Below are 26068 nucleotides of genomic sequence, written 5' to 3'. Positions count from 1 at the left end.
TCTGCTCGGTTAGCTCAGCCGACGGAGTCACACCATTGATATGTTCACATCCACACACCCTTGAAGGGGGACGGGCTCGTTGACAAGGCTGTGCAAAAAGGGCACAGGGGGAACTCTTATCTCTTTTAAAGAGGCACAGGGTACAAAAGCTATGCCAAACCTTTATAAAATATTGCTTGGGCCCCAACTGGAGTACGGCCTTGAAGAGAGGGCCCAGGACATCGACAGGAATGGTATCAGGCAAGAGGATATGGTTGTGTGGAGAGACTAGGGAAGGGAGATTTGATAGAGCTGTTCAAAGTTATCAAGGATTTTCAAAAAGTAAGCAAGAGCAATTTCAGCTCGGTGGAGCAAGTGGTTAGCACAGTTGCCTCACGGCACCAAGGTTCCAGGTTCGATCCCGGCTCTGGGTCACTGTCCATGTGGAATTTGCACATTCTCACCGTGTTTGCGTGGGTTTTGCCCCCACAACCTAAAGATATGCAGGCTAGGTGGATTGGCCACGCTAAATTGCCCCTTAATTGGAAAAAATTAATTGGATACTGTAAAAAAAAAATTAAAAGAGCAATTTCAGTATCAGGCGAGAAAGTAACCACAGGACACAGGGTAAAGGTCATTGGCAAAATAGGAGGGAGAGGAGAATTTATTTCTACACAACGCAGGACAATGATCGGGAACGTACAGGTGGATGGTGGAAGCACATTCAATGGGGAGTCGATGGGCAACGGGGAAAGTGGAGAGTTCAATCAATCAGATAGCTCTTTCAAGGAGCTAGGGCAGGCTTATGGGGCCCAATGGCCTCCTTTATGCTATCTGATTCAACAATATTGCTACATAATTTGTACTTTCAGTTTTTCCAATTAAGGGGCAATTTAGCATGGCCAATCCACCTATCCTGCATATCTTTGGGTTATGGGGGTAAGACCCACGCAGACACGGGGAGAATGGGCAAACCCCACACGGACAGTGACCCAGAGCCGGGATCGAACCTGGGACCTCGGCGCCGTGAGACATTAGTGCAAACCACTGTGCCGCCTATTTGTACTTTAGGTTCTAATGAGAAAAGTGGACGAGTATCAGCAATATGAAATACATGCAACTCAATAAAATGCATGGGCAGCACGGTGGCGCAGTGGTTAGCCCTGCTGCCTCATGGCGCTGAGGACTCGGGTTCAATCCCAGCCCCGGGTCACTGTCCGTGTGGAGTTTGCACATTCTCCCCGTGTCTGTGTGGGTCTCACCCCCACAACCCAAAGATGTGCAGGGTAGGTGGATTGGCCACGCTAAATTGCCCCTTAATTGGGGGGGAAAAATAGGTACTTTAAAACAAAATAATAATTGTAAGGCCTTGTCTTCATCATAATTATCTTTATTTTTGTCACCAGTAGACTTATATTAACACTGCAATGAAGTTACTGTGAAAATCCCCTAGTCACCACATTCCGACGCATGTGTACCCAAATCTGGAGGCTGAAATACCGTTCTGGGTATTCACACAATTATTCAAAAAGAAACAAGAAAAACCAATGCCTCTAAAACAAAATAACTGTCAGGAATATAGGGCCAAATCTTGTTGGAAAAGTAAGGTCAGGTTGATGAATCTTGCCGTTGTTGTTGTGCAATTGACCAGTGAGTTCAGGGGTTGAAGAGCGATACTGTGAATTATGACTCTCTTTGAACTTACTCGTCAGTTTATGTTGTTCTGCCAATTGATTCACATCAACAGTATCTCGCTTTCACCCCCCCCCCCCCCAGTTATTTTTATGAACCTGCACAATTATTATTGCTCATCAAATCTGCCACAGAGTTAGGGCTAGTAATTAACAGCTTAAGTACCCTTTTAAATTATGTGATTATTGTTCCTGCACTAGCAATGGATCTCGCTGGAAAACATGGCAAAATTTATACTGTTCAACCCCAATCCTACCTGCAGAAAATTAATGTAAAATGTTCAATTTTTCTCTTACTTTGCCTTCCACTTTTTCCCTTTCTTTCCCGATCCAATCTTTCTTTCCCTCTCTTTTGCGACCTGTTTTGGCTCTAACTCATCCAATTGCCTTCCCTGGAATTCCGCTTTTTCTTTCTCAGTCCTTCAATTTCATTAGTTAAGGAGAGAGATTGGTCTGCCCATTGCTCAATAATGGCCTAGATGACCCATTGTCCTGGCACTCATCAACTCAAACTTTCAAATCATCATGGTATAGAGTTTGAGTTGAAGGGTGAAGGGAAGGGCTCAACAAACGCCTCACGCCGCAAGGTGCCCCATTCTAGCAAATTTAGTCCATTCTGATTCACAGCGCAGTTCACTGGGGGTATTAAGTATAAAAGAAAAGTTGGCAGCACGGTGGTGCAGTGGGTTAGCCCTGCTGCCTCACGGCTCCGAGGTCCCAGGTTCGATCCCGGCTCTGGGCCACTGTCCATGTGGAGTTTGCACATTCTCCCCGTGTTTGCGTGAGTTTCGCCCCCACAACCCAAAAGATGTGCTGGGTAGGTGGATTGGCCATGCTAAATTGCCCCTTAATTGGAAAAAATGAATTGGGTCCACTAAAATTTTAAAAAAGAAAAAAAAAGTATTAAAAAAAGTTCAGTGCATGAATTTAAACGGCATGTATCTGCATGTGCAAGGTCAAGAATTCATAGGAACATGGGAAATAGGCGCAGGAATGGGTCAATCGGCCCCTCGAGCCTGCTCTGCCTTTCAACTAGGTCCCAATTGTCTGCCGCAACGCCATTATCCCACGTTGCCCTTTGACATCATTAATAACCAGGTATCTAACAATCTCTGCATTGAATATACTCGATGATGGAGCCTCTGCAGCCCTCCGGGGTACAGAATTACAAAGATTCAGCATCCCTTGTGTGATGAAATTCTCCCATCTGCTATGGGTTCACCTTTGAGAGAACCCCAAAGTATGTCATGGAGTTCACCTGAGCCACAACTTTGAATAGATTGTGGTTATGGGGAGCACCTTACAGGTGGGATGGAACAGAGATCTACAGTACTTTTAAATTTAAACAACAATGGTTATTTATGAAACCAGTTAACACTTTATAGACCAACAGTAAACATCTCAACAACTATCAACACCAACAATCCCCACAGATACAATATGCTATAAGTAACCCATAGTCTTTCCTTGCAACATCCATAAGACAAAAGACCCTTTTTACAGAAAGACAACAGGTTTAAATTCTCTACTGAGAGTAGTTGTCATTTTAAATCACCCAAATGAACTGGAGACAGTCTTTAGATTGCAGAGAGATCCTTAGACAGCTGCCTGCTTTTCCTGCAGTTATCCAGCTCACCAAAACAAAACTAAACACACCCTGTAGCTGCAAGCCCAAAGTGAAAGTAAAAGCAGACAGAAAGCCCAGCTCCACCCACACTCTGACATCACAGATAAACACTCATTTCCTAAAGGTACATCCACTGCAGCAATTTTATAAACCCCATTTCTCAAAGGTAATTTCACAAGACACATCCTAAGTGGCCTACCTCTTATTCAGAGACTGTGTGCCAGGGTTCGAGACCCCATCTCTACCACACCTCACCAGGCCAGGGGAAACATCCTTCCTCTACCTCCTCTGTCGAGCCCTCTAAGAGCGTGTAGGTATCTGTAAGATCACCTTTCATTCTTCGAAACTCTGGAGAGTGCACGCCCAGAGTTCAACTCCTGATTCACAGCCAAGTTTTTTAAAGTTTGAATCGTTGGCTTCTCCATTCTCCTTTACTCGTTCCTGAGATGTGGGCGTCGCTGGCTAAGCCAGCATTTATTGCCCAAACCTAACTGTCCTCAAGAAGGTGGTGGTGAGCTGCCTTCTTGAACCACTGCAGCCTGGGAAGTACGGATACACCAACTGCTCTGTTAGGGAGGGAATTCCAAGATTGTGACCCAACGACGGTGAAGGAACGGCCAATATCAGGACGGTGAGTGGCCTGGAGTGAGTGACATGAACCACACACTAACCCTGCATACGAGAACAAACAGCAACAATGCAATTCAACTCGACTGGATATTGGTCCATCTGAGCTTCACCCGAGCTGAAACTGTGTGTTGAAATTTAGAGAACACCCACCGTAATCTTGCATCTTCTTCGCTAGTTCCTCAGGTTCCTCATCCAAAAAGAAATCTGGCAGCAGAGGGTGCCCTGTAACCAAACAGCACGGGTTACTCAAACGCACTGCAGCAGAATTAATTCTAGGTTAATAAACTCCACCATCGATGATTTGTGGGATGAAGAGGTAAAATGTTGTCATTACTCAGCAGGCCAGGCAGCAGCTGTGGAGAGGGAAACAGGATTAACGTTTCTGTTCTCTAGCAAGGTCATCGAACTGAAACGCTCACAGTGGGTTTTTTCCTCCACAGGTGCTGCCGGATCTGTCAAGTATTTCTGGCATTTTCTGTTTTTATTTCAGAATTTCAACTTCTGCAGTATTGTGATATGATTTTAGGATTTAAAGACGGTGGCACAGTGGTTAGCACTGCTGCCTCACAGGGCCAGGGACGCGGGCTTGATTCTGACCTCGGGGGGGAGGCGGGGGGGCCTGTCTGTGCGGAGTCTGCACGTTCTCCCCATGCCTGTGTGGGGTTTCCTCCGGGTGCTCCGCTTTCCTCCCACAGTCCAAAAATGTGCAGATTAGGTGGATTGAGGGCAGCACGGCGGCGCAGTGGGTTAGCCCTGCTGCCCCACGGCGTCGAGGTCCCAGGTTCGATCCCGGCTCTGGGTCACTGTCCGTGTGGAGTTTGCACATTCTCCCCGTGTTTGCGTGGGTTTCGCCCCCACGACCCAAAGATGGGCAGGCTAGGTGGATTGGTCACGCTAAATTGCCCCTTAATTGGAAAATAAATGAATTGGGTACTCTGAATTTATTTTTTTTTATTTTTTAAAAGGTTAGGTGGATTGGCCATGCTAAATTTCCCGAGTGTCACAAAGATGTGCAGGTTTGGCGGGGATAGGGCTGGAGAGTGGGCCTGGGTAGGGTGCTCTTTCAGAGGGTCAGTGTTGACTCGATGGGCCAAATGGCCTCTTTCTGCACTGCAAAGATTCTATGATAGTCTGATTCTATTCTATGAAATAAACCTAAGTAACCGAGGTGAAACTCCCCTGCTCATCCTCAAAATAGGGCCATGGGATCTTTCACATCCACTCAAACAGGCAGATTGGGCCTCGGTTTAGCCCATCATTGGGGTGGGGAGTGGAGTCCTGATTCAGCCCTATGTGTATGGGTTGGGTGTTGGCAACAGCAATCTGAGATTTGGGGAGACAGTAGCACAGCCTAATGTCACTGAACTAGTAATCCAGAGGCCCAGGCTAATAATTTGGAGAAATGGGCTCAAATCCCACCACGGCAGCTGGTGGAATTAAATTCAATTAATAAATCTGGAATTGAAAACTAGTCTCAGTAACGGTGACCATGAAACTGTCATCGATTGTCATAAAAACCCATCTGGTTCGCTAATGTCCTTAATGAAGGAAATCTGCCACCCTTACCTGGTCTGGCCTACATGTGACTCCACATTCACAGCAACGTGTTTGATTCTTAACTGACCTCTTTAACTGCCCTCTGAAATGACCCCACTCGGTTCAAGAGCAATTAGGAATGGGCAACAAATGCTGGCCGTGCCAGCGATGCCCACATCTGCCCACCTTGTGCTTTTCACATAAAACCCTCAATCCCCCTTTAAATATAGACTTAAATTTTAATTGAGTAGCTGGATTGGAATTATGACAGAGGACTTCACAACTGCTTTTTAAAAGATAAATTTAGAGTGCCCAATTCTTTTTTTTCCAATTAAGGGGCAATTTAGCGTGGCCAATCCACCTACCCTGCACATCTTTGGGTTTGTGGGGGCGAAACCCACGCAGACACGGGGAGAATGTGCAAACTCCACACGGACAGTGACCCGGGGCCGGGATTCGAACCTGGGACCTCAGCGCCGTGAGTTCACAACTGTTTACGAACAAAAAGGTTCGAGCAACTTCCTTCTCAATCATAATTTCCAGTTGACTGCTCCACATCGTTAATTTTCCAACAAGGAGAAAAAAGTCTGATCACTTTTATCAAAATCACTGCCTCAGATCGACCCCCTCAACGCTAAAAACTATTCCATTTCCCCTTGGTCTTTTCCGTTCCTGTATTAAAAAACATTTTTATCAGTCGACTGTGGACAGTTCGGGGAGTAATATCACTGGACCAGCATTCCAGGCGAATGGGTCAAATTCCACCCCCCCCCACAGCAGCTGGTGAATTTTTAAAATTCAATTTATAAATCTGGAATATTAAACCAGTCTCTCAGTAACAGTGCCATGAAACGGTTGTCGTTAAAACCCATCTGTTGCATTAATATCCCTTTGGGGAAGGAAATCTGCCATCCTGCCCTGGTCTGGCCTTCATGTGACTCCAAACCCACAGACCCACTTTTAACTGCCCCCACCCCCCCCCCCCCCCCCCCCCCCCGCCCAAAGTAGCCGCTTGGGTCAAGGGCAATTAGGAATGGGTGACAAATGCTGTATTTGCCAGCGACGCCCACATCCCATGACAGAATAAGTTTTTAAAAAATACTGCAGCCAGTCATTTCGAATTGTTACAGCACAGTAGGGGGCCGGTCATAGAATTATAGAATTTACAGTGTAGAAGGAGGCCGTTTGGCCCATCGAGTCTGCACCGGTCTTGGAAAGAGCACCCTACTTAAGCCAATGCCAGCTCTCCGTAGGAGCAATTTGTCCAGCGCCATTCCCTCGCCTTCTCCCCACAGCCCTGCACATTCTTTCTTCTTTGATAATAATCCAGCTTCCTTTCCATTGTCTTGACTGAGCCTGCCCCCCCCCCCCTCCCTCCCGGAATGTGTTAAAAGTGTTAAGAACCTTGCACGCACCTGGATCGACTGCATAAACATCAAAGTCGCTGATTCCGTTCTCTTTAAGCAATTCTTCATCGATGACAAAGTTGCCAGTGAATGACTTTGGCTTGGAGAAAATGGCGTAAGCAGCGTCAGCCATGATGTCAGGTTTCCTGCACTGTCTGCTGACATCCGATCCTCCCAGCATTTCCATTGCAGCTGTGTGAATCGCTGGACGTTACAAACAAAAGAAAACGTCAACGTAAAATATAAATTCTAAAATTTCACAGGTTGATTTTGTATCAGCCTTTGCGACAGGAGCTCAATGCCAGAAAGTTACTCCCTGCCCAGAAAGGAATGGAGTTACAGCCAGCCACGAGACCATTTGATTGCCGCAGTTCATAGCTCCGGCCGCAGGTTTCTGGCACAAGTTACTGCGGTCCGACCTGATCTCTCAGGATTTTACTGACCTGGGATCAGGGGGAGCACAGATGCGATAGTTAGCCACTAACCCGACCTTGTCCATCCTCATGCCGTCTCTGCTGTGAGATGGCACTCATTGGAAGGGGGCACCAGGTCCTCGGTGATAGTTACTCCTCAAGCGATTACTAAAAGTAGATTATCTGGTCACAGTCATGTCGCAGTCTGTGTGGGATCTTGCTGTGTGTATATCAGGGGCTGGTTTAGCACACTGGGCTAAATCGCTGGCTTTTAAAGCAGATCGAGGCAGGCCAGCAGCACGGTTCAATTCCCGTACCAGCCTCCTGGACAGGCACCGGAATGTGGCGACTCGGGGCTTTTCACAGTAACTTCATTGAAGCCTATTTGTGACAATAAGCGATTTTCATTTCATTTCATTTCATTCATTTTTTCTGAGCATCTGGAAAGGCATTGCTTGATTAGGGATAGTCAGCACGGATTTGTGAGGGGTAGGTCTTGCCTTACAAGTCTTATTGAATTCTTTGAGGAGGTGACCAAGCATGTGGATGAAGGTAAAGCAGTGGATGTAGTGTACATGGATTTTAGTAAGGCATTTGATAAGGTTCCCCATGGTAGGCTTATGCAGAAAGTAAGGAGGCATGGGATAGTGGGAAATTTGGCCAGTTGGATAACAAACTGGCTAACCGATAGAAGACAGAGAGTTGTGGTGGATGGCAAATATTCAGCCTGGAGCCCAGTTATCAGTGGCGTACCGCAGGGATCAGTTCTGGGTCCTCTGCTGTTTGTGATTTTCATTAACGACTTAGATGAGGGAGTTGAAGGGTGGGTCAGTAAATTTGCAGATGATACGAAGATTGGTGGAGTTGTGGATAGTGAGGAGGGCTGTTGTCGGCTTCAAAGAGACATAGATAGAATGCAGAGCTGGGCTGAGAAGTGGCAGATGTAGTTTAACCCTGACAAGTGTGAGGTTGTCCATTTTGGAAGGACAAATCTGAATGCGGAATACAGGGTTAATGGTAGGGTTCTTGGCAATGTGGAGGAGCAGAGAGATCTTGGGGTCTATGTTCATAGTTCTTTGAAAGTTGCCACTCAAGTGGATAGAGCTGTGAAGAAGGCCTATGGTGTGCTAGCGTTCATTAGCAGAGGGATTGAATTTAAGAGCCGTGAGGTGATGATGCAGCTGTACAAAACCTTGGTCAGGCCACATTTGGAGTACTGTGTGCAGTTCTGGTCACCTCATTTTAGGAAGGATGTGGAAGTTTTGGAAAAGGTGCAAAGGAGATTTACCAGGATGTTGCCTGGAATGGAGAGTAGGTCATACGAGGAAAGATTGAGGGTGCTGGGCCTTTTCTCATTGGAACGGAGAAGGATGAGGGGCGACTTGATAGAGGTTTATAAGATGATCAGGGGAATAGATAGAGTAGATAGTCAGAGACTTTTTCCCCGGGTGGAACACACCATTACAAGGGGACATAAATTTAAGATAAATGGTGGAAGATATAGAGGGGATGTCAGAGGTAGGTTCTTTACCCAGAGAGTAGTGGGGGCATGGAATGCACTGCCTGTGGTAGTAGTTGAGTCGGAAAATTTATGGACCTTCAAACGGCTATTGGATAGGTACTTGGATTAGGGTAGAATAAGGGAGTGTAGGTTAACTTCTTAAGGGCAGCACGGTAGCATTGTGGATAGCACAATTGCTTCACAGCTCCAGGGTCCCAAGTTCGATTTCGACTTGGGTCACTGTCTGTGCGGAGTCTGCACATCCTCCCCGTGACTGCGTGGGTTTCCTCCGGGTGCTCCGGTTTGCTCCCACAGTCCAAAGATGTGCAGGTTGGGTGGATTGGCCATGACAAATTGTCCAAAATTCTATGATTAACCTAGGACAAAAGTTCGGCGCAACATCGTGGGCCGAAGGGCCTGTTCTGTGCTGTATTTCTCTATCTCTATCTCTATCTATTCCATTCATTTCATTTCATATTGTACGGCATGTTACCATATGCTACAGCACAGGCTACACTTCAAAAATACCTCCGGAGTTGTAAAATACTTTGAGATGGCCAGAGATGTGATAAGCACTGTACAATTGAGGAGGAACTACTTCTCGCAGAGGGTGGTGTATGTGTCTAGGTCTTGAGTTTCCTAATCCAGTGGCAATAGCAGCCTGTTACTGCCCTGAGCTTTCACCATCAGGTCTCCGCTTCCTCTTTTGCAGAGAGGAGCGACCCAGCCTGTTCAGTCTTTCCCGATGGTTATAACCCCTCCCCTTCTGGTATCATCTTTGTAAAACCTTTGCTGAATACTCTCCAGTCCTTCACTGTCCTTTTGAAAAAGGAATTAGATATCAGAACTGTGCAGAACGTTGTAATGTGTGATCCAACAATGGAGTTCAGTGTTTGGCTTAATTTGTTTTATGTGTCAGTCGTCAATGAGACCCTTGATCAAACATGTCAACCCATGGTTATTTGTGGAAGTCAACTACAGCTTTTTCAGCATCCGCGCTGATGCAAGGTGATTCTGCAAGGCTAGACTCACAGCAAGCCCGTGGTTCAGATAAGGTTCCTTCCTGCAGAGTACAGGAGCAAAGGAGGGGAATAATGTCCAACGTTACCGTCGCAAACTGACAATCCAGTGTGATGAATGTAGCAATTTCAGATAGAATGTATTATATGTATTTGGTGCTGTAAGGGTTAGAAGCCTGGGTTAGTGTGTGACTGCTGCAGTCACGTTTATAAAAATCCTGGTTTGAAAGACAGCTTTTTGGAGGCAGAGGTGCAATTAAAGCATCGTAAAAGATTTGGCCAACGGACTTTAATTTATATTAAGTGGGTTCTCGATGGAGTAGTTAATTAGAGACATGGGCGGAATTCTCCGTTCCAGCGGCTAAGTGCCGGCGGCAACAGAGAATCCGCAGATGGTTCACGACAGGAAAATCAGCACAAACCCCTCATCAACTCCGGGTAGTGGCTAGCATCAGCACCGTGTGAACCACCAGTGGGTTGTACGGAAATTGGCCGGAGAATGGCCGGGTCCCGGGCTGCGCATGCGCAGGGCCTGCTCTGGTCGCGCCGGAAATGATGGCGCTGGCCATGCTAGAACCCTAACACATCCCCCCACCATTCCCCCCAACCCTAGCAGTAGCCTCCCGGCCAGTGGTACGGACCCAGGACGCGTGTGGCGGCGTTGGACACCAACCGCAGCTGGCAAGGTGGGTTCTTGACCACTGAGACCACACACAGCCCGCGCCGTCGGGAACTCAGCCCATCAGGGATGGAACATCATGGGTGAGCTGGCCGATGGTGCGCCAACGACCTTGCAACTGCGCACGCCGCGCATCCAGATGATGCCGGTTTGGAGGGGGCGGAGCATCGCAAACCGGTGTCAAACCAACCCCTGCCCCGGATCCGGCGGCCAAGTCCATTCCCTGTCCAATCGCCGATTCCGATTCTGCCGTCGGGCTACGGAGAACCCCGCCCATTATGTATAGTTTTAGTAAGATGTTGTAGTTAATGTGAGAAGGCAGGGGCTGAAGCAGTTTCTGCAGTTTAAAAAGTTTAGTTTTTAGACTGGGATGGGTCCAAACAAGCAGCCGCTCTCAATACAAGAAGGTTAGAACTGTCTGCGAACAGAGTAGCTGTTTCTTTCAAAACATTTTGGTTAAAGATTTAACTGGGGACAAGCTGATCTCAAGACAGGATCTCAAGATATCCCATGAACAAGACAAGAGCAATTTCAAAGGCTGGCAGTTTAAACGGTAAGTTGAGACAGGCAAGAATCTGCAGCGGCTTCCTGAATGATGTCTCTTTCTGGAGGTGGTTTATCCAAGACATCACTTTACAACAAGTATTCCTGAGTCTGCTAACTGTATTTGAAAGTGGATTTTGTCCTTAGATGGGTGTTGTTTGAGTGGAAATAGAGCTAGCAGATAGGGTAGCACTGGGGCACAGTGGTTAGCTCTGCTTCCTCACCGCACCAGGGACCCGGGTTCAATTCCGGCGTCAGATGACTCTGGAGTTTGCACGTTTTCCCCAGTGTTTCCTCCGGCTGCTCCGGTTTCCTCCCACAGTCTAAAGATGTGCAGGTTAGGTGGATTGGCTATGCTAAATTGCCCCTTGGTGTCCAAAAGGTTAGGTGGGGTTACTGGGATGAGACAGGGGCGTGGGCCTAGGTAGAGTGCTCTTTTGAAGGGTTGGTGCAGACTCGATGGGCCAAATGGCCTCCTTCTGCACTGTAGAAATGCTATGATTCTCAGTCAATGCTGTACATGGAAGAATGAAGAGTAAAGGTCAGTACTGGACTGGAGGGCAGCACGGTGGCGCAGTGGTAGCATTGCAGTCTCACGGCGCTGAGGTCCCAGGTTCGAATCCCGGCCCTGGGTCACTGTCCGTGTGGAGTTTGCACATTCTCCCCGTGTCTGCGTGGGTTTCACCCCCACAACCCAAAGATGTGCAGGGTAGGTGGATTGAACATGCTAAATTGGCCCTTAATTGGAAAAAATTGGGTACTCTAAATTAAAAAAAAAAAAAAGTACTGGACTGGATACCCACAGAACCCTAGCCCAGCAGGTAGTCAACAGGTCAACAGATTTGGGGGGTGGCGGGGTGGGGGAGGGAGGGGGGGGAAGCAAACAGCGTAAGAAAACATCAGCATCTAAATGTCCCACCAGACCTGCATGAAGTACACATACGGTGTTATCCACATGAAGTAAAAATCAAATTGCTCTTACCGGTTTTTGGCCACAGAGCATTGATTGCAATTTCACCTCTGAATTCCTCAGCCATTCCCAGAACACACATCGACATCCCATATTTAGCCATGGTATACGCTGAGGGAGAGAGAGCGCACATGGGATCATTAGCACCTTCATCTGCCCTTCCACACCGGAGGCGGAAGGGAAGTGATCCGTCAGTACAGCATTGTGGAGAAAATTCTTCCAGTGTTACTTCGACGACTAATGAGAATCACAGGCCCATTGTGCCTGCGTTGGCTCTTGGAAAGATTTACCCAACCAGACCCCCCCCCCACCACCAAGCTTTCCCCATAGCCCAAAATTCCTTCCCTTCCACTGCATCTATGCAACTCCCTTTTGAAAGTTAATGTTGATTTGTTTTAATTCATTCATGGGATGTGGGCATCGCTGGCTGTGCCAACATTTATTGCCCACCCCTGATGGCATTTAACAGTCAACCACAATGCTGTGGGTCTGGAGTCACATGTAGGCCAGACCAGGTAAGGACGGCAGATTTCCATCCCTAAAGGACATTAGTGATCCAGTTTTTACGACAATCGACCATAGATTCAGGGTCACCATTACATTTTTCATTGAATTCAAATTTCACCATCAGCAGTGGCGGGATTTGAACCCGGGTCTCCAGAGCATTACTCTGGGTCTCTGGATTACTGGTCCAGCGACAATACCACCATGCCACTGCTTCCACTGCCTGTTCAGGCAGTCCATCCCAGATAGTAACAACTCACTGTGTAAAAAAACAAAATTCTCATTTCACCTGTACCTCTTTTTAACAATAACCCCGTGTCTGCTGTTTATTAATTCGTCTTCCACAGGGAACAGTTTCTCCTTGTCAATTCTACAAAACCCCTGCATGATTTTAAATGTCACCATCAAATTTCCCCTTTACTCTCCCTGTTTGAAGGACAATGTCCCAGCTCGTCTAGTCTCCTCACGAAGCACGCAGTGATAATATATAAACACTCCCGCCCATGTTCACCACAGTGGTTCTTGAACCAGATGGGGTTCATGTTGAGTGGAGGACTCAGGTTCAGGATGTGGCCGTTTTTGCTCTTCTTCAAGTAGGGAATGCACAACTTTGACCTAAGAGAGAGGGAGAGAAATTGAATGGGTTGCAATGCAAAATTAAACAATTCATCAAATTTTAGATTAACGTACCGGTTTTTCAATATACGAACAGACAGAAAAGCTCAGCTTTGAAAGTATTCATGATGCAAATATTCATTTTTACAATCAGCGCACCCTGGCTACGCTTTTTGTCTGCATTTATTTATTTCACAATCTCAGGACACCTCCAAGTCAATGAAGCACGGTACCATCTCTCAAATCTGGTTGTATAAAATCTGGAGTTTAATTGAGTAAAAAGCAACAAAAAAAAAACCACTTATCTTGACTATTGGGCTATGGCGCTGCATTGGCATGGTGGTGACGCCTGGGTAGTTATCCCTCTTGCTGCTGGAGCTAGTCTATTCCCACGCTCCGAGCGAGCCCACCCGACCCACCTTCACCCGTACTGTCTGACCCAAAATCCAGCACAGCCTGGGTCCCCAGGTTGCTGGTTTTGAAATATCGCACCTGTAACTTTTACACCTGAGGAAGGAGCAGTGCTCCGAAAGTTAGTGTTTGAAACAAACCTGTTGGACTTTAACCTGGTGTTGTAAGACTTCTTACTGTGCTCACCCCAGTCCAACGGCGGCATCTCCACATCGTAACTTTTAAAGTTACTATTAAAACATGTGCGAGTGCATTCTGCAATTCACCGCCTGTGAGCAGATTCAATAACTTGCAAATAGAAATTGGAGAGCTCTTTCAAAGAGCTAGCATAGAAATGATGGGTCAAATGGCCTCCTTCTGTGCTGCACCACGCTACAATTCAACGGCAAATGGATCGCTGTTCAAAGGTGATATAAATAAGAAAAATGGATTGGGATGGGGCTGCGGCTTGTCACTCAAAGTTTCAAATCAATGCTAAGTAAATTAGAGTCATTAGGTCACATCAGACTAAACATCACCAGATCTATAATTACGATTGTTAAACACACTGACGATCCAGCCTTCAGAAGGACATTGAGACACTGGGCAGCAGTGATTACTCCTGCTAGTTCTAATGTGAACCTGCTTTCTTTTACAATCAGTAGGAAGTTCTTCCAGAAATGTTGCTTTCTACAATAAAATTACATGGTTTTCATGGAAGGTTAGTCAGTTCCAACGTTGAGATAACCTGCTTGTCCCCTTGCCATTGTTCTTTCAGAAACAATGAATGACTTTGTATAAATTTATTTTTTTCTTCCAAGTAGTTTCTCGTCTTGGGAGTGTCCGGTTTTGGCTGAGTTGGCAGTGCTCTTGCCTCTGAATCACAAGGTACCGGGATCATGTCCCACTCCAGTGCTCGAGCACGAAAGTCAAGGCTGACTGTCACTCCAGTGCAGGACTGCGGGAGTGCTGCCTTGTCGGACGGGTCACTCCAGTGCAGGACTGCGGGAGTGCTGCCTTGTCGGACGGGTCACTCCAGTGCAGGACTGCGGGAGTGCTGCCTTGTCGGACGGGTCACTCCAGTGCAGGACTGCGGGAGTGCTGCCTTGTCGGACGCGTCACTCCAGTGCAGGACTGCGGGAGTGCTGCCTTGTCGGACGCGTCACTCCAGTGCAGGACTGCGGGAGTGCTGCCTTGTCGGACGGGTCACTCCAGTGCAGGACTGCGGGAGTGCTGCCTTGTCGGACGCGTCACTCCAGTGCAGGACTGCGGGAATGCTGCCTTGTCGGACGGGTCACTCCAGTGCAGGACTGCGGGAGTGCTGCCTTGTCGGACGGGTCACTCCAGTGCAGGACTGCGGGAGTGCTGCCTTGTCGGACGTGTCCCTCCAGTGCAGGACTGCGGGAGTGCTGCCTTGTCGGACGGGTCACTCCAGTGCAGGACTGCGGGAATGCTGCCTTGTCGGACGTGTCACTCCAGTGCAGGACTGCGGGAGTGCTGCCTTGTCGGACGTGTCACTCCAGTGCAGGACTGCGGGAGTGCTGCCTTGTCGGACGTGTCCCTCCAGTGCAGGACTGCGGGAGTGCTGCCTTGTCGGACGGGTCACTCCAGTGCAGGACTGCGGGAATGCTGCCTTGTCGGACGGGTCACTCCAGTGCAGGACTGCGGGAGTGCTGCCTTGTCGGACGTGTCACTCCAGTGCAGGACTGCGGGAGTGCTGCCTTGTCGGACGTGTCACTCCAGTGCAGGACTGCGGGAGTGCTGCCTTGTCGGACGTGTCACTCCAGTGCAGGACTGCGGGAGTGCTGCCTTGTCGGACGTGTCCCTCCAGTGCAGGACTGCGGGAGTGCTGCCTTGTCGGACGGGTCACTCCAGTGCTGGACTGCGAGAGTGCTGCCTTGTCGGACGTGTCACTCCAGTGCAGGACTGCGGGAGTGCTGCCTTGTCGGACGCGTCACTCCAGTGCAGGACTGCGGGAGTGCTGCCTTGTCGGTCGGGTCACTCCAGTGCAGGACTGCGGGAGTGCTGCCTTGTCGGACGGGTCACTCCAGTGCAGGACTGCGGGAGTGCTGCCTTGTCGGACGGGTCACTCCAGTGCAGGACTGCGGGAGTGCTGCCTTGTCGGACGCGTCACTCCAGTGCAGGACTGCGGGAGTGCTGCCTTGTCGGACGCGTCACTCCAGTGCAGGACTGCGGGAGTGCTGCCTTGTCGGACGCGTCACTCCAGTGCAGGACTGCGGGAGTGCTGCCTTGTCGGACGGGTCACTCCAGTGCAGGACTGCGGGAGTGCTGCCTTGTCGGACGCGTCACTCCAGTGCAGGACTGCGGGAGTGCTGCCTTGTCGGACGTGGCGGCTCTCAGATCTGAAGTTAAACCAAGGCCCCATGTGCCTGCCCGGGTGAATATAGACAATTCCAATACTCAATTTCGAACACAGATTCTCTGATCATTATCAACACTGCTGTCTGTTGCTGTGCCCTCGTAAGCAGCCGCTTTCCTACAGTGCAACAACAACTACATTACAAAAAGTACTTCATTGGGTGCAAAGTGCTGGGAGGCATCATGAAAGGTGCTACGCAAATGTACGTGTTTCCTTCTTTTTCCCAAAGATACAAATGCTTCAAAAGTCACGAGGTCTTCTGCTCATTAACAACAAACAACAGGGCACACGCCCACCAGAAGAGTGTGGAAGTGTTTTCAGAATGCGGCATTCAATAAAGGGTGTTTTTTTTCAATGAGGTGATTAGCTCCCCCTGGAATGAGAGACCCATGTGAATAGAATAAATGTGTCTTCAGCTGTGGCATCAGCAGTTAAGCGGTACACAGAATGTTCACAGTGTTACTGCCTCATTAGGGTTATTTTCTGTACCGTTTGGAACTGGACGGTGTTTCAAAGATCCACCGGCGACGGTGACTGGGGTACAAAATATTTTTCTGCAGCCAATCGCTCTGGACTTCAAAGCGTAACAGCAAACCGTCAACGACAGTTGAGGCACAAAATGAAAACTTGCATTTGCATAGCACCTTCCACATCCTTATGATATTCTAAGGTGCTTTATAGACATCGAAGGACAATTGCTGCGAAACTCAACCGCAGCAATTTTTTTTTTGCCGGGGGGGAGAGGAGGCAGCAATGCTAACCACTGTGCCACCGTGCCGGTAGGGTGCTCTTTCGCAGGATCGGCGCAGACATGATGGGCCAAATGGTCGCCTTCTGCACTGTAGGTAGTCTATGATTTCTCTCCACCCTGGTGTCTCAGCTCACCAACAAAACATGTGGATGGACGGAGAATTATGGGGACAGTACAGTACAGAAACAGGCCATTCGGCCCAACTGGTCTGTACTGGAGTTCACGGTCCATACCAACCTCCTCCCCACCCCTCTTCATCTCACACCATCAGCATAACCATTGATTTATTCCCTCTCATCTTTTATCGAACTTCTCCTTAAACGCAGCTATGCTCTTCACCTCAACCACAAGCAAGATCTCTTTCCACGCCAAACCTTGAAAGCAGGGTTAGAGAAATTTAGATTCCATGTCCAATTTTGGCCTTACTGGGCTCTAATCATAGAATGATCGGCCTTCCAGGGTTTTGTGTCTGTGCTGAACCTTTGGACGAGCTATTCAGTTAGTCCCACACCCCATAACCTTGCTGTCCCTCCAAATATTTACGCAAGTATCTTTTGAAAGTTATGACTGCATCTGCTTCCTCACCATTCCATAACAACTTGTCGTGAAAAGAACAATCTTCCTCAACATGTCTTTTGTCAATCACCTTAAATCTGTCTCCTTTGGTTACCGACCGTCCCAATACTGGAAACACTTCTCCTCCCCCCCCTCCCCCATTTACTCCCAACAAAACCCTTCATGTGGAACGCTTCCATCAAATCTTTCTATCAGCTTCTCTGACCCAAGGCAAACCACTACGCCAAGCAGCGTGACCTCCTCCTCCTTCTCCAGGGAGTCTCACTGCCGTGTCAGGTCGGGTTCTAACTCCTGTCTGAAGCTGAATTCACAGGATAATTTCAGCCTCGGTGCAAAGTGAAACTACTGCCAGATAAATGCGCACACCCTTAAGAGATATTCATTAGCTAACTGCAGTGGTTTCAGGTTTCAAAGCTGCTCATTTGTTTGCTCCATTACCGGGCCTGGAGGTCCAACATCACGTTTGTTTATTTTGTCTGGACCACCATTTTGTGAGCAGCGGCGGACATTTTGTGAAAGTCCTGCCTTCGCAGGCGAACTATGATACCGAGCGCATTGGTTACAGGTTCAATGATGAAGAATCAAAAACTGCTCCCTTAGCGAAGTCAGAAGTCAGAGACAATATTACACAATACTATAAACCCAAGGTTTGGAACCAAATACAGTTGTGCATATTATCCATAAATCCCAAAAGCACACATTTTTGACCCTCATCGACCTTTCGCAGGAAGTTTGTCTTTGTGCTTTTTGTGGTGAAGGGAAACTGATTACAGGTAACCTGTATTTATTATTCAGAGATCAATCTTATTTTTCCAGCCACTTGATTTACTTTAGACTATAGCCAGCCTAGGTTTAGGCTATTGCAATGCAAGTTTAGAAATGGTATCCAAAAACCGAAGTGATCTAAAATCCGAAATGCAATTGGCTCCAAGGGTTTCGGACAAAGAATAGGCGGCCTGTATGAAAAACAAGACGTAATTGTATTTTTTCAAAAACAGTGATGCACATTATTGCTTTTAAACCTCTCCCCTCCCTATCTCTGTAACCTTCCTCCAGCCCGACAACCCTCCACAATCCTGGTGCTCCTCCAATTCTAGCCTCCTGGGCATTGCTGGCTTTTTAAAAAAAAAATTAATGTTTCTAATTTAGGGGCAATTTAGCGTGGCCAATCCACCTGCCCTGCACACCTTTGGCTTGAGGGGGGTGAAACCCATGCAGACACAGGGATAATGTGCAAACTTCACAATGACCCGGGGCCGGGATCGAACCTGGGACCTCGGCGCCGTGAAGCAGCAGTGCTAACCACTGCACCACCGTGCCGCCCAGCATTCCTGATTCTAACTGTACCATCATTGGTTGTCATGCCGTCAGCAGTCGGGGCCCTAAGCTCTGGAACTTTCAACATACGCCCCCACCACCACTGACACACTGACAGCAACGAGTACGACGTACAAGATGCACTGCAGGAACTCACTAAGGCTCCTTCGACAGCACCTTCCAAACCCTCAACCTCTACCACGTAGAAGGAAGTGGGCAGCAACACATACTGGGAACACCAGCACCTGGATGTTCCCCTCTGAGCCACACGCCATCCTGACTTGGAAATATATCAGCCGCTCCTTCACTGTCGCTGGGTCAAAACCCTGGAACTCCCTCCCTAACAGCACTCTGGGTGTACCTACACCACAGGGACTGTAGCAGTTCAAGAAGACAGCCCATCGCTACCTTCTCAAGGGCAATTAGGGATGGGCAATAAATGCTGGCCTAACCAGCGATGTTCATTCCCCGCGAAAGAAGAAATAAAAACGTATTGCTAAACGTTGCTGCAGCAATCATTTGAAAACTCGGCAGCCCTTGCAGATTTCAAATGGTGTTTTGTGAGATCTCTACTCGGCCACCAGATGGAGCACTGTACTACATGATGTTATGTTTATGGGCAAACACACTGAGAACCATTAATGGTCTTGCAAACTGAAAATAAGTGGTCAGTTTGAACCGGCCACTCCTGAACAGAGTTGGCGATGTGGGCAGCAAGGTGGCGCCAGTGGTGAGCACGGTTGCCTCACGGCGCCGAGGTCCCAGGTTCGATCCTGGCTCTGGGTCACTGTCCGTGTGGAGTTTGCACATTCTCCCCGTGTTTGTGTGGGTTTTGCCCCCACAACCCAAAAATGTGCGGAGTAGGTGGATTGGCCACGCTAAATTGCCCCTTAATTGGAAAAAAATAATTGGATACTCTAAATTTTTAAAAAAGAGTTGGAGACATCCACTCAGAGGTGTATCATCAATCTACATTGTTCAACCCAGGAACCCTTACACCTTAGGAAAAGTGGTGTACGTTTCCCAGAATGATTACTGGACATCGAGGGTTAAAGTATGAGGAGAGATTTTATAAACGGGCTTGTATGCTCTGTAGTTTATAATAATAATCCCCGGGGTCTGTTCAGGTACACCGAGGGAGAATTACCTAACAGCACTAGAAGATACAGGAGTGATTTGATCAAAGAATTTGAGATATTAAGAGAAACTTTTAAAAATTATTTCCTGGGCCGTGTTGCTGACACGAGCCAGGATTTGTTGCCCACCACAAACTGCCCTTGAACTGAACAATTCAGAGGTTAGTTTTTTGTTTTTTAAATTTAAGAGTACCCAATTTATTTTTTCCAATTGAGAGGCAATTTAGCGTGGCCAATCCACCTATCCTGCACATCTTTGGGTTGTTTGGGCAAAACCCACGCCAACAGGGGGAGAATGTGCAAACTCCACACGGACAGTGACCCAGAGCCAGAATCGAACCCGGGTCCTCGGCACCGTGAGACTGCAATGCTAACCACTCCGCCGCTGTGCTGCCCGCATCAGAGCCCTATTCAGAGGTTAGTTCAGAATCAATCCCATTGCTGTCACACCTAGGACAGACTGGATAAAGATGGCAGATTTCCCTTCTCGAAAGATGTTCGTGAACCAGAACAACAATCGATGATAGTTGTCATGCACCATTAATGTGGCTAGCTGTCTGAAGTGTTGGCTAGTGTAGACTTGAGAGATGAACAGATACTTCCAACACTGATGAAGGTTCAACTCAATTTTATTAACTATTTCTAACTAACTAACACACGCTGACTGTGGGTCTAGATGACGCTAACTTAAACTAGAGACCTAAGCCTTGTCTGAACCAGTTGATTCTCTCAGCACGTGTTGTGAGTCTGTGCTGGGCTGGATGAGTTCTTGTTACACTGAGAGGCAGCACCCAGAATGGGCGGGAACCGTGGTGCCCTCTGCCTTTATAGTGTGTGTATTCTAACTGGTGATTGGCTGCGGTGTTTGTGCATGTTGTTTGGTCCCAGTGTATGTCTATCAGTGTGTGTCTGCACCATGATATACTGGTGTATATTATGACACTTTCCATTCCAGATTTTATTAATTGTATGTAAATTCCAAGGGCAGTACGGTGGCGCAGTGGTTAGCACTGGGACTATGGCGCTGAGGACCCGGGTTCGAATCCCGGCCCTGGGTCACTGTGTGTGTGGAGTTTGCACATTCTCCCTGTGTCTCCGTGGCCTTCACTCCCACAACCCAAAGATGTGCCGATCGGTCATGCTAAATTGCCCCTTAATTGTAAAAAAAAAATTGGATACACTCAATTTATATTTTAAAAATTGTATTTAAATTCCACCAGCTTCGAACCCATGTTCCCAGAGCATTAGTCTGCGTTATAGTAAAGTCATCATAGTCTCAGATGACCATGGGCTGCTTTCCCCTTTGGGGGGGGGGGGGGGGGGGGGGGGGGAAGCTGACTGGTGGTGATTTAAGCTGAGGATCACCAGACCTCAGGCGAGGGGCAAGGTTGAGAAGACCTTGAATAACCTCAGCCGCTACAGGAATTGAACCCACCCTGCTGGCCTTGCTCTGTATCACGAACCAGCTGTCCAGCCAACTGAGCTAACCGGCCCCCAGGCCTCTGGATTACTAGTCCAGTGAATACGTCACCATCTCTGCCCCATGGATAGGTAGATGGAGGGCACCATTTCCACTGGTTAGGCCGGGTGTGTCTCGAACCCGTGGACGTGGTCAAAAAACCCCTTTCAGGACTGAAATTAGGAAGCGCTGCTCGACACGAAGTGCGTCAGGAATTTGAAACTCTCTTTCAGAAATGGCAATGTTAAATCAATTCTTTATTTTAAACCGGAGACTGACAGATTTTTATTAACAGATAAGTCATTAAGGGATCTTGAGCAAAGGTGGATAAATGAAGTTGGGTCCCAGAGTGTCCATGATCTCATTGAATGGCAGAACACAGATTTTACAGATGCACTATTGAAAGCATCCTATCGGGCTGCATCACAGCCTGGTATGGCAACTGCTCGGCCCAGGACCGCAAGGAACTTCAGAGAGTCGTGAATACCGCTCAGTCCATCATACAAATCCGCCTCCCATCCATCGATTCCATCTACACCTCCCGCTGCTGGGGGAAAGCAGGCAGCATAATCAAGGATCCTTCCCACCCGGCTTACTCACTTTTCCAACTTCTTCCATCGGGCAGAAGATTCAGAAGTCTGAGAACACGGACGAACAGACTTAAAAACAGCTTCTTCCCCACTGTCACCAGACTCCTAAATGACCCTCTTATTGACTGACCTCATTAACACTACACCCTGTCTGCTTCATCCGATGCCAATGCTTATGTAGTTACAGTGTATATATTGTGTTGCCCTATTATGTATTCTCATGTATTTTCTTGAATTTTGTTTAATTCCCTTTTCTTCCATGTACTGAATGATCTGTTGAGCTGCTTGCAGAAAAATACTTTTCACTGTACCTCGGTACACGTGACAATAAACAAATCCAATCTAATCCAATCCAATCCAACAGGCTTAGAGGGGCTGAATGGCCTCCTCGATCCTGTACATACATTCCTGCGTTCAGTTATTGGAAGTCAATAAAAGTTGGTCCTGCAGTCATTTCCAGAGTGCAGGTACCTGCTTCCAAAGACAATCTCAAACGCCTGTACGAAATTGGGAGGTGGATTGTACAAATAAAGCTTTCTTACGTCAGGATTTTGATGCAATTTGTTTTTGAAGAATCCTTATCACTGCTCATCAATAAATGGGGGGGGGGGGGGAAACAATTAAAAAGGGTGCTTTTAGAATCATAGAATTTACAGTGCACAAGGAGGCTATTCGGCCCATCGGGTCTGCACCGGCCCTTGGAAAGAGCACCCCATATAAACCCACACTTCCAACCTATCCCCGTAACCCAGTAACCCCACCCAAACTTTCGGGACACTAATGGGCAATTTATCATGGCCAATCCACCTAACCTGCACATCTTTGGACTGTGGGAGGAAACCGGAGCACCCGGAGGAAATCTACGCACACACGGAGAAAACGTGCAGACTCCACACAGACAGTGACCCAGGCTGGGAATCGAACCTGGGACCCTGGAGCTGTGAAGCAACTGTGCTAACCACTGTGCTACTATGCTGCCCTTTTTGGGCTGGAAGATACAGAATCTTTGAGGGGAAAAGGGCCCCGCATAATGTAACGAGTTCGCAGAAGGGATTTTAAGGCATTAACATGGCAAACCTCCCACGTCCAGTGCTGAGAATAGCATTTCCTGAAAAGGGGGAGGGTTCTTCAGTTATTGCTTCACCTTCATGCCACATATTCAGAGGTGGTGTTTTATGATGAGGGGTAGTACCCAAATCGGTGACCCCGACCTCCAAGTAGGTACCTGGACTCAGAATTCATACATCATGTCCTGTATTCCAATTCTTTCTATGTTGCTCCACATTCCACATTAATTGCTCAACATTCTTAACAGCTACAACCACTCGAAATACCGGTTCCGTGTGAGATTTCCCTTTCCTCTTCTTTGCAAGTTGTTTTCTCTCCCTTATGCCACGCACCATCTGCTGTGCAGTATGGGACAATTGGGCGCGGCCGTTTTGGCGCGGCCGTTTGGGCGCAGCCGTTTGGGCGCCATGGGACAATTGGGCGTGGCCGTTTGGGCGCAGAGGACAGAAATTTTTTAAGTTTTTGTGCCTAGTAAATTGTTGCAAGTAAATTGTTGCAAGATTCAGTATCATTCGAAGGAAGGACTTAAAAGCAAGCTTAAAACTGTAAATTAAAAGATGAGCTTTAAAAAGTTTTTAAACTAACTTTATTGTAAATTAAAAACCTTAAATTAGTTCATTTAGTTAAAAACCTTAAATTAGTTCATTTAGTTTAGTTAATTTGGTAATTATGAGCAAGGCTCCTCAAGTACTCGATAGCATCCATGTTTTCAAATTTAAGAACAGTTTCATGTATTCTTTTATCTGCATCTCTATACTTTTTTAGTTTTTGTGGCGGTTCATGGCCGGCTAGTAACCTTTCATAATATGCATCTCTACCTTTCTGTGCTTTACGCAGGCCATCAATTAGTTTCCATATGGTGGGATGATGCATGCCAAGTTCATATTTCAATCGACGGTGGGCTGCCTCCGCATTATTGTTTGTGCGGTCTTCCCCGTTTAATGTTCTCTGATAAAGGTTCCAAATCTCAGGGCGAAATAAAGGTGTTCGTCTACCATTTCCTCGTCTGTTCAGACGACCAACATAAATATCTTCAAACCAGTTGAGTAAATCTTGAAGTTCTTGCGACAGTTGGGTCGCTAAAGCATCCAGATATTCATCGATTTTGTTCAAAAGTACAAAGGCAATGGCAATAATCATTTTAGCTTTTAACGCGAAATCTGGATCAGTGTTATACAAACTACGGAACCCCATACTAGCTAGATGTTTTTGCATATTTTGAGCTAAATGAAAAAAACATCCTTTTATTTGAACATCAGGGAATATGTCTTTCATAGCACTGTGCGCAGCTTGTTCATAATCACAGACGATTGAACTGGGTTTCAAGTTGGGTTCGATTTCTTTCAATAATGCGAACATTCTCGCATATGTTGTGCGTTGCTTGTTGGGTAAAAGAGCATAAACCGTAGGAGTAACTCCTCCGTGTTTTTTTACCATAATTACATAAATCTGAGAAAAGAGGCTGGGAGCAATACTGAATATGCCATCTGCAAACCACATATCAGATGTCAATAAGTGCTGTAGCCAGCTCTGTCTTCCGAAGATTAATATCCGGTCGTGACCTGGTCCGCTATCACAAAGTAAAACATTTTCTTCCACTCCTGGTTGAGGGACATATATCCTGTAGCATTCTGGCACAATCAATTGTTGTAAATCACTTGGATTGGTGGGGGCGTTCAATACATAATTACGCTTTCTGCTTATCATTCTCCTCAAAGCAGATATATTAGGAATGGCTGGTAGACTAGCTTGGGATATGTCTGTCAAACATTCATTAACAACTACAGTCGGTGCCTCAAGGGTTTCCTGTGCTCTCTTTTTTATTATAGTTTTCACGAGTGCAACCTCTACTTGTGCAGCAGAAGCATCATGCGAATGGCTGTTCAGCTGCCTCACCACGTTTGCAGCTTTAGTATGGAGACGTGCTTTGCACCGGTTTTTTTGCTCACAACGCCAAAATTTCACTTCGCTGTCACCTTTGCTTGTTTTGTCAAAGACGTAAAGGAATCCGTTATGAACAAATTTTTCTTTACCACGTTTCGTTGATACTTCCTCAGCCATCATATGGGTATGCGAATTGGTTTAGTTAAAAAATATATAAAAAGATGGTGATAGAACGAAACACTTGTGACAGCGGACCCGCACCAGCAGCCAATTTACAAATAAAGAAATGTTATTATGGCCAAAACGTCCGGCGCCAAAACAGCCAGCACCAAAACGTCCGGCGCCAAAACAGCCAGCACCAAAACGGCTGGCGCCAAAACAGCCAGCACCAAAACGGCTGGCGCCAAAACGTCCGGCGCCAAAACAGCCAGCACCAAAACGGCTGGCGCCAAAACAGCCGGCACCAAAACGGCCGCGCCACAACGGCCGCGCCAAAATGCACCTAACCCCTGCTGTGCTGGGGGTGGAACCCGCTCCCAAGCTGCTCCAAACTCGCCAAAACCCCCCTCAAATTGTTTGCTACAAACCGTATTCCCAAGATCAGGAACTGAGAATGAGCAAGAAAGAGAGAGTGTGTGAATGCAAGAGTGAGAACAAAGGGGCAGCACGGTAGCACAGTGGTTAGCACTGCCGCCTCGGGCAGCACGGTGGCGCAGTGGATAGCACTGCTGCCTCACGGCGCTGAGGTCCCAGGTTCGATCTCGGCTCTGGGTCACTGTCCGTGTGGAGTTTGCACATTCTCCCCGCGTTTGGGTGGGATTTGCCCCCACAGCCCAAAGATGTGCCGATCGGTCATGCTAAATTGCCCCTTAATTGTAAAAATAAAATTGGGTACACTCAATTTATATTTTAAAAATTGTATTTAAATTCCACCAGCTTCGAACCCATGTTCCCAGAGCGTTATAGTAAAGTCATCATAGTCTCAGATGACCATAGGCTGCTTTCCCCTTTGAGGGGGGGGGGAGCTGACTGATGGTGATTTAACCTGAGGATCACCAGACCTCAGGCGAGGGGCAAGGTTGAGAAAATGGGGCTTTCATGAATAACCTCAGCCGCTACAGGAATTGAACCCACACTGCTGGCCTTGCTCTGTATCACGAACCAGCTGTCCAGCCAACTGAGCTAACCGGCCCCCAGACCTCTGGATTACTAGTCCAGTGAATACGTCACCATCTCTGCCCCATGGATAGGTAGATGGAGAGCACCATTTCCACTGGTTAGGCCGGGTGTGTCTCGAACCCGTGGACGTGGTCAAAAAACCCTTTCAGGACTGAAATTAGGAAGCGCTGCTCGACACGAAGTGCGTCAGGAATTTGAAACTCTCTTTCAGAAATGGCAATGTTA

The 26068-nt window shown here is 47.5% G+C and overlaps 1 protein-coding gene across 1 annotated transcript in view; it reads right to left on the bottom strand.

The window, feature by feature from the left end:
* Window positions 1-26068, bottom strand: part of hsdl2 (hydroxysteroid dehydrogenase like 2) — a 106628-nt gene that overhangs the window by 4486 nt on the left and 76074 nt on the right. Inside the window, 4 exon segments of the mRNA XM_038805599.1 lie at window positions 4078-4149; window positions 6879-7073; window positions 12007-12105; window positions 13010-13113. Of these exon segments, the coding sequence (XP_038661527.1) occupies window positions 4078-4149; window positions 6879-7073; window positions 12007-12105; window positions 13010-13113 (470 nt within the window).

The sequence above is a fragment of the Scyliorhinus canicula genome, chromosome 8, assembly GCF_902713615.1.
Source record: "Scyliorhinus canicula chromosome 8, sScyCan1.1, whole genome shotgun sequence".
Classification (NCBI taxonomy): domain Eukaryota; kingdom Metazoa; phylum Chordata; class Chondrichthyes; order Carcharhiniformes; family Scyliorhinidae; genus Scyliorhinus; species Scyliorhinus canicula.
The sequence above is the reverse complement of the archived record's forward strand: the minus strand, read 5'-3'. Positions and strand labels throughout refer to the sequence as shown.